The 9,468-nt window shown below is 46.4% G+C and overlaps 1 protein-coding gene across 1 annotated transcript; it reads left to right on the top strand.

The window, feature by feature from the left end:
* Window positions 1–551: 551 nt before the first annotated feature.
* LOC126514282 (olfactory receptor 12-like) lies at window positions 552–1,544 on the top strand. Its single transcript, XM_050163091.1, has one exon. The coding sequence runs from the start codon at window positions 552–554 to the stop codon at window positions 1,542–1,544; it is 993 nt and encodes a 330-aa protein (XP_050019048.1).
* Window positions 1,545–9,468: the final 7,924 nt, after the last annotated feature.

Raw genomic sequence — 9,468 nt, 5'->3', positions numbered from 1 at the left:
TCAGAGTCCTGTGAGGGACACAGACATCTGTGTTTGGGAAGAACAGTTTCCTGCTCTGATACCACTCTACAAAGGAAAGAATCAACTTTCCCAATTTATTGGAGGACAAATTGTTCTTGGAAACATTTTTTATTCAGTGAGGTTAATAACTGTGGAATATTTAATGGGACTCGGGAGACAGCTGCTTCAATGGCACTGTTCAGGGTGTCCCTTGGTAGTGTGAGCACAGGAAACAGAGGCGGACTAGAGATACTGAGAGGTCTGTACTCTGGGAGTCTCTAAATCTGACAATCTCTTTATATCCTCAGTGTACGAGCTCAGACTTCCACACAGGGGAGCTCAGCACAACCCCATGAATTAATATCTCTGAGGAAATTCCCTTTTCAGGCCACACCAACTCATCTGGAAAGATATCAGAGCAGCTACTGAATTTTGCACAAGGGACAGCATGTGACCAACAAGTTCCTGCAGCCTGTGGAACATCCAGCTGTACCGTTGAGATCTGCTGCCTCTCTCTGCCTCCGCCTCTCTCTCTTCAACTGTCCACACTCATGTCCAAATCAGTCCACAAAAATGGAAGTCTACAGGCAGTGTCCTTGCAGTTTTTTGTGCTGGTTGGATTCGGGGGAGGTGCAGAGACCCAGGCCCTGCTCTTTGCTGTCTTCCTGCCTCTGTACGTGCTGACCATCCTGGGCAACCTCACCATGATCGTGGTCATCACCCTGGATACCGGCCTTCACTCCCCCATGTACTTCTTCCTCAAAAACCTGTCCTTTGTCGACCTCTGCCTCTCTTCTGTTATTGTGCCCAATGCTCTGGCCAACATTTTCTCCTCTTCCAAGGTCATCAGCTTTGAGGGATGTGCCACTCAGCTCTTCTTTTTCTCCTTCTTGGGTGCCATTGAAGCTGTCCTCTTAGCTGTGATGGCATATGACCGTTTCATGGCCATCTGCAGTCCTTTAAGATACCCTGTGACCATGAACCCTGCAACCTGTGCCCATCTGGTTCTAGGTACATTCTGTGTTGGCTGCCTGAATGCCATTGTCCAGACCAGCCTCACATTCCAGCTGCCCTTCTGCAGCTCCAGCCACATCAGTTCCTTCTTCTGTGATATACCCCCACTGATCAAGCTTGCCTGTGCAGACACGACTCTCAATGAACTTGTCATCCTTGGTATCTGTGGGTTCATCGTTGTGTGTACTGTTCTTGTGATCATCATCTCTTATGGCTACATCACAGTGACCATCGTCAGGATGCAGTCAGGGTCAGGGCGGCACAAGGTCTTCTCTACCTGTGGCTCCCACATGACAGCTGTATCCTTGTTTTATGGAACTGGTTTTGCAATATATGGACAGCCAGGAGGTATTGAATCCACGGAGCATGGAAATTTGGTCTCCATCATCAATACCCTGGTGATCCCCATGTTCAAACCCCTCATCTACAGTCTGCGCAACAAGGATGTAAAGGATGCCCTGAGGAGGCTGGGACAGAGACACAGTCTGGTGAAGAAGAGTGGCTGGTGTCAGCATCAGGGACTATGCTAGGGTCATAGAAGAAAAGGATCCTTGGGAGACCGACTATCTTGTGTATTTATATCTACGTATCCTGTTTTCTTTCTACTCTTGTTTCTTACTCCTTTTTTTTCATTGATGTATTCATCTACCCGTATATCCACCAACACACACACATCCGTTTGCCATCTAACCTGTCCTTCTTGAATGTATATTATAAGCCAGACATTTACAAAATGTGAATAAGGCACATTCTTTGCCATCAAATTGTCCATAGATGTAAGAATCCTGAATCTCTTTAGTTTTACAGAAGGCAGTGCACTATGACCAGAACCAGGTTTGGGAGCCATTGTCAACATCTCCCAGTGAAGCTACATAACTGCATATTTCTGTACAACTCTTTCCTTTTCTTTCATCTCTGAATATAATGTCAGTGTGGTGAGACCTTCCCTCTGTGCATGTAAGAATGTGACTTTTAAAAGCTGTATGTTGATACATCCTTATATTGATCTCGTAAGAGGATGCACTAAAAGAAATCTCTGCAGACTTCCTCTTTTGTTTTACTATAGTGCTGCTTCCTCTACCTTCCTCTGCTCATGAAGCTGCCCTCCTCATGATGTATCACAGTGTACTGCTGGAGTCCTGAGGAACCTAAATGCAAATAACACCCAGCAGATCGCTTCAACCTTCAACCATGGCTTATATATGAAACTGTATGTAGATACAGGGAACCATTAAAATGTGACCCATCAGCTTGTTAAAATATCAATGTATTAATTTATCCTCTGAGTAAGACTGAAGCCTTGGAGAACTCTACTAAGTAGCCTGCTGCCTTCCGCACACACGGCTTGCCTGTGTCCCTCAGTGCCCTGTGTGTCTGGTCTCATGCTGCTCCTTTCCAGGAGATCTGCAAGGGGGATCTGACCTCTAAGCAGGGCTTGCTCTTCCTTCCAGTTTCACTTTCTGGTCATCTTGCAGTTCTCCTGTTTCGTTCATTTCTGAGATTATGTGGTGTAACATTATGTGCTGTGACCTGCAGGTGCTTTTCTTTTCCTTTTTTAAATTTATTTATTTATTAAAGATTTCTGTCTCTTCCCCGCCGCCACCTCCCATTTCCCTCCCCCTCCCCCAATCAAGTCCCCCTCCCTCATCATCCCGAAGACGTGTTGTTGTGACTTTTGCCTGTGCTCTGACAAAAGATGGTGACCCAAGATGAAGAACACTAAGAAGTCTTCTGCCTGTTGGTCAGAACTGTCATCAGGTCCTAGAGGTTTGGCTGTGTAGAGTCAGCCCATCTCCTTGCCTTCTCATTTCTACCAGGGACTGTCTCTTCTGAGCTTTCAGGGGCTCTGTCCCTAGTCTCTCTGAGCTTTGGGAAGTGACTATGGTATCCACTGACACTTCTCATCCTGTGATACCAGTTCTTTAGTTTCTGACACCTTTCTCGGTGTGAATATCTGCTAAGAGGGACCCAAGCTACACAACATGAGTTCAGAGGATCCACACTAATTCTGAGTCCAGAGATCCTTCTTCTTCCACTTCCTGATGCCAGGTCTTTCCATGGAATAACCCTTCTGTACACTGTCAATATGTATTCTTTTCATTGGTTGGTAATAAAGCTGATTTGGCCTACAGCGAGGCAGAATAAGGGTACAGGTTTGGGGAAGCCAAACAGAGGTACAGGGAGAAAAAAGGGCAGAGTCCAAAGACAGGAGCCAGCTGCCTGAGAAGCAAGACAACAGGGAACTGGTAAAGCCACAGCCACATGGCAATACATAGACTAATAGAAACAGGTTAATTTAAATGTAAGAGGTATTTAGTAATAAGCCTGAACTATAGGCCAAAATTCTGTACTCAATATAACAATATAATGAGGATTTATTTCAAAGCCGCTGCTGGACAGTTCAGTCCAGAGAAACCTGTTTCCAAGCCCTCCATGAAATTTGTAAAATGGTTTCAGGATCACCTTAATCACAGAGGTTGCTCCAGCACGCTTCAGTATCTGGTACAGATTTGTAGCACTGGACAGATGAAGAGGGAGGCCAATACCTGTAATGTCTACACTTGGCAGTAGAGCAGAACAAGCAGATGTTTGAGGTCACCATTAGAAATACATAGGGCCTTCACTGAACTGCAGAATGAGCCGCTAGCCCTGTCTCAAAGAATCAAAAATCAAAATACTTTGAGACACCAATCAGTCCACAAAAGTTGAATTGATCTTTTATTCTCTCTCCTCTCTCTCTTCTCTCTCCCTCCTCTCATGTGTGTGTATCTGTGTTTCTTCTTACACATATACGCATGCACTTGTGTCTGTGTGTACATATACATTCATTTGGGGTATGTGCATGTGGAAGCCACAGGGGAACCTCAGTGTTTGTTCCTCAGACACAGTCATTGTTTGTTTTTTTTGTTTGTTTGTTTGTTTGTTTTTGATACAGGGTCACTTGACAGTGAGACCCAGTAATCAGCAGATGGCTATCTTGCCGGTGGTGGGATTCCAAGCACATGTCACCATTCCTGTTTGTCACAGAGGGACATGGAAGTCAGGCCTCATGCTTGCCTACCAAGCTGTGTACAGACTCAAGCTTCCTTTGCTTTTTCGGGGGGCAGGGGGGAGTTCTGATTCTTCAAGAAAAGGTTTCTCTATGTAACAGCTTTGATGTCCTGGAACTCCCTTTGTGAACACGGCTGATCTTGAACTCACAGAGATCCTCCTGCCTCTGCCTCCTGAGTGTGCTTCCTTAGCTTTGGTTCTCATGTTTTCCCTAGTTGTTCTGATGTCATTTGTGTCTCTGAATTTCCTAAGGCAGACCTATGCTGATGGCTGGACAGCTGAGCAGGGGCATCTGAATTGAGGCACGTTCTCTGCCTCTTTTAGTTTAACTGACCTATAAATGTTTTCCTCTGTAGTTGGCAGCTCTACATCCCTTGATGTCTTCTTTTTATTTGCCCATCACAGAAAGTGTTTGTTTTGTTCCCACAAATGAGAGCCCTGTGACCATGTGACCCTGAGCCCGGAAGGCCTTCCTAGCTTTTTCCTGGACTGCTCATGTCAGTGCAGTCAAAGCATCAGTTTGCTGAGTGGTGGTGGCGCCGCATGCCTTTAATGCAGTACTCGTGAGGCAGAGGCAGGCCAGCCTGCTCTACAGAGCAAGTTTCTAAAGGTACAGAGACATATTGTCTCTCCCAAAACAACAACAACAACAACAACCACTACAACAACAACCACAATAAAAAAAAAAAAAACGGCATCGGGTGTCCCTGTGGCCATGCTGTAGACTTGACATGTCTATGGGTGTCAGAAACAGCTACCAATAAGACATAGGTATCCTGACACACGAGTTGCTACAAGTATGGTTGCTCTGTCAGGTAGCCTGGATTAACACTTCCCAGGTGATCTCCATAATGGCAAAGAAAGAATCAGAACAATATTAGCATATCCTAATCTTTTTAGGATGGCGACATCCTGTCTGGAAGTCATGTGACCGCCTTCCGTGTGGCCAGGTATGAGCTGGCCTGTAAGTTTGGCTGCCATACAATGTAGGGCTTGTATAATATTGCCCCACGGGTCAGGATAAAAATCAAGTCAACATTTAATAAAGTAAATAATAAACAGAGGAATTTCTTTATTGAATAATGAAATAATAAACTGAGAAATTTCTCTTTCAGGCCTGGCATATGTTCTTTAACTCTAAGAGTAGAGCATAGTCCTGATGTGCCAACATCAAGTGAACAATAGCAGTGGGTTCTATACGACCGTGACATCGTGGAAAAGGCTTCCACACAAAGCTATGAGCTGCTATTCTGTTACAACAGGTTACCCCGCTGTTCTTCATAGGTTGAAGCGATCTATGATTTTCAGCAGAGTTATCTGAGAAGACAAAAAAGAAGTTGAAACCACAATTATGCAGGAACTTTTCACTAGAATACTGTGGACAAAATCACATTTAATGCAGGTTGAGAAATAGATCCCGCACATAAGAACAATCATTTATGAAAGATGAAGCCTTCACCCATGTTTCTTTCTATTCCCTTGTCTTCATGCCTCCCAACTTGTGTGTGTGTCTGGGTTCATATGTGTCTTCTGGAGCACTTACCTTGCTTCCTGAGACACACTCCGTAAACACGTGACTTGTCAGTAACTCTAGACCACTTGTACAAGGATGAAAAGAGGACTTCTCTCTTCCACCTCCATAGAGGTAGGATGATATGCTCACTCTGGCCTTCAAGGCTTGTATGTGGCAGCTGGTTCTGAGCTCACACCCTCACATTTAAAGACCGAGCACTTGGTGGAGTGAGTTACTCCTGTCACTAAGAGAGCAATTTTATGGCTACATTCTCATCGTATGATATCTCTCAGGAGCCAAGTGTTGTCAACAGAACAAATGAATAATTGACCCTGTGTGGTGGTCAATCCCCTGTTGGAGCTCTGGATGGGAAGCAAGAAAAGCTTGTGGCTGAATGTGTTCGTGAGTGCCTGCAAGCTAAGGACAACAAAAGTTGTCCATTTCCTGCCATGGTGAGCAGCCTGGGGATCAGGAAGTTTGGCCAAAAAAACAAACAAAACAAAACACATGGTTTCTTGACTTGTGTGAAGATGAGCAGTGTGGATTTGCTGTCTGAAAGGGGCAGAGAAGCGACCACACGCTTTCCTGAGGTAAGACCGAAGGGCACATGAGGCTGGTGCCTTCAAGTCTTTGAAAGGAAGTGGCCTGGCTTTACTGGACAGTGTCCCTAATGGATTCTGTAACCTTGTCTGTCAGGGACAGATTTCTTTCACCTTGTCCCTGGCTAGACAGCCTTTGCTTGGGGAGAGCTAACCAGGTATATGTGTTCCATTCTAACCTTCCATGGTGCTCAGCCTGAATTCTCTGGCCACCTGCCCACCTGCCTCCCATTCAGCTTCCCCATGACAGGAGACAGATCATGATGTCAGAGTCACACAGAGTTTACTAATCCCCCTGCTTTCCAAAGTCTCATGAGAAAACTGAGAAAATCGCCCTTTGCTTGCTTAGATGGCTTTCCCAACACAGGAGCTGATTGGCAGGGCACTCCCTAAACTCCATGGTGTCCTGCACTGGTCCAGGACTTATGTTCACGTTGACTACTGTGTCTGATAGTCAGGGGCAGTAAGACACTAACAATGAATGCCCCACCTCTTTCAGCAAGTTGGCAGAGAGGCTGTGGCATGGGTTGGTTGACGGGCTGCCACTGTGGTCAGGCTTCCATTGTCACATAAGGCAGACCACTGATGGTTTTGTATGTTGTGTCTTCCAATGAGGATTGAGGGGTGTGCCTGTTATTTGTTCTTTTTCTGAGACTATCTAGCCCATTCTGACCATGTGAGGTGGTCACAAACATCCAATTGGGTGCAGAGAGGCAAAAAGGGCTCCTCTAGGTGAGGAGTTCCACAAAAGAAACTTCGTTGTGGATAAAACTGAGTGTAAGGGTCTCTTCTGTCTTCCAGACATCTTAATGGAAGTGCGGGTTTGCAAGTTTCAAGAGAGACAGTGGTGTCATCTGCTCTCTGAGAGTGCAAGGAGAGCGGAAGGGTGGGGACAGTGGCAGTCAGAGCTCAGGGTGATGTTACTGAAGAGTTTCCTCTCCCAATCCTGGTTAGTATGTGGCTTAGTTTGAATGAGAATGGCCCCCATGGATGAACATGTTTGGATATGAAACAGGAGGTATGGCCTGGAGGGAGGAAGTGTCAGTAGGGGGTCACAGTGCTTTAAGGATTCTAGAGCCAATCCCATTCCAAATAACTCTCTCTCTCCCTCTCTTTCTCTCCATATATAGCTGTGTTTATGTGTATATACATATATATATCCCTTTCTCTAATCTCTCTCCATATATATTCTCTCTAATCTCTCTCTCTCTGTCTCTTTCTCTCTCCCTGTTGCTTGAGAATCAGTGTCAGCTATCACCTCCAGCTCCAATGCCATGACTGTCTGCATATTGCTAGATTCCCATCAGGATGTTCATGTACTGTCCCCCTCTGCAACTGTGGACCCCTAAGTAACATGCTTTCTCACTTAAGTGGCAGTGGCTACAGTGCTTTGTCAGCAGAATGGGCAAATGCAGTAAGTGAATGCTAGAATAGGTATCTGTCTGCACCAAGTTCCTATCTCAAAGGCCCTAGGGTATCTGGCAAATGATTCATGGCACAAGGAGACAAGTGTCAAGCCCTCCTCAGGATGACCTGCTGGCCCATTGCACCATCAATACCAGTAGAGTTTGGCGCTGTAGGCTGCCACAGAGACTTGTGTGTGCAAGCTGTGCTCAGTGGTGGCCAAGGGAGTAGACTGCTATTTGCTAAGCTGACACAACACCCATATTCAGAAAGACCAATGCCAGCATTCTCAACAGTCATAAGAAAGCCCGATGAGGAACTGTATTAAAAGGTTGCAGCATTAGGAATATTGAGAACCACTAATCCAAATAATTTCCTCAGACAAGAACCCTGGATTCCCTGACAACTGGGAAGCTCTCACTGACACAGAGAGCTGTTCACAACCTGCATGGTAACCATGAGGATTCTGCAGACACCTCACTCAGCAAGAATGTACACAATAACACTGGCTGACACCTTGTAGCTCCATGACAGTGTCTGTTGCCCCAATCTAGACCCCGGATGTCATCACTGGACACAAAGCCGTCCAAGGATGCTGGCCTTGTCCAGTGGTGATGTTCCACAGCCCCCTCAAGTCTTAGTTACCTTTTCACAGTAGCCAGAAAAGTCCTGTAATTTTAGTCAAAGTGAAAGAATCATTCACTGGGATAAAAATACTACCACAGTTTCTGAACTTCTGGAACATGGGAAGGGCAGCGTGGACCTTGGTGGCAGGAGGCTGTGAAGAAAAGGACGCAGATTCTTCCAGATCAACCTGAGGTTGGTTAGAGCAGAAAGAGGAGGAGGATCCTGGGAAGGGGTTGGTTTGAACCCCTTAGAGAGGCATGGTCTTCCGGTCCTGGGAACCCATGCACTGCACCTCATATGTCTCTTCTTCAGGGAGTTTCTCCCGATCAGCCCGCCCAAGGTCCCTGTCCCTGCCCTACATTCTCATCTCTTTCTTCTCAGCTGCCTAGCTGGAACTGGAATTTCCTATAAGCAGACTCCTCCCCTTCCCCAGTGTCATGCCCTGTCCCCCTCATTGTCTTACTGATTTTCTTCTTTCTTGCCTTGTCCCACACACCCCTCTCCCCCTCTATGCCCTTTACACGGACTTCTTTACAGCTGGTCATCAATAAAGATCTTCAAAAATTAGGGGACTACTTGGATGGCTGGCTCTTTAAAATGGGGTGGCCGTGTGTCTGACTTCTCTGTCCAGCCATAGTGCTGGGACAAGTATGAGCTTACCTTGCAGGGAGCTAACAGTTCCCACTGCAGGGAGAGGAGGGGTACAGAGCTTGTCCTCATGTGTCACAGCGCATGACACAGGGCGTGATGATTTCAGGTACATAGCTCTAAAACGTTCTGGCCTGGCCCCCTCTTGTGGCTGGTAGGCCACACCAGGCCGAACGACACCCATGGTTTAATAACCATGGCCCCAGGCCTGTTCTTCAGACCTTGAAAGGAGACACAAGCAAAGGATTCTGTTAGTGACTCTGACACAGGCAGGACTCACCACTGGGCTAGCCTGTTGTCCCACAGCGCTCTGCGTGATTCCTCTTGCCTAACCTGATCTCCCTTCCCCAAGCCCAAACCCCTCTCCTTCCCTCCACTGCCCCTGGTTGCATCCTCTGCTTGTCTGCTTCAGGCTCAACTTTCCCAGAATCCATATAAAGGGGTAGAGTGGGAAAGTTCCTTCTAGGGTCACAGACATTAGGGTTCATGTCCTTTAAATGGTGCAGTCTATCAGTGGCAAAAGAAAAGATGAAATACACAAGAAGTCACTGGGCTTGTCTACCTGCTCTCACTGGGACTCCATTTCCCACCTCTCCCTGTCCCTCACCTGGG

This window comes from Alexandromys fortis, unplaced genomic scaffold (genome assembly GCF_014885135.2).
Source record: "Alexandromys fortis isolate MF-2015 unplaced genomic scaffold, M_Fortis_MF-2015_v1.1 scaffold_139, whole genome shotgun sequence".
NCBI classification, from domain to species: Eukaryota; Metazoa; Chordata; class Mammalia; order Rodentia; family Cricetidae; genus Alexandromys; species Alexandromys fortis.
This window is presented reverse-complemented; position numbering and strand designations above follow the sequence as displayed.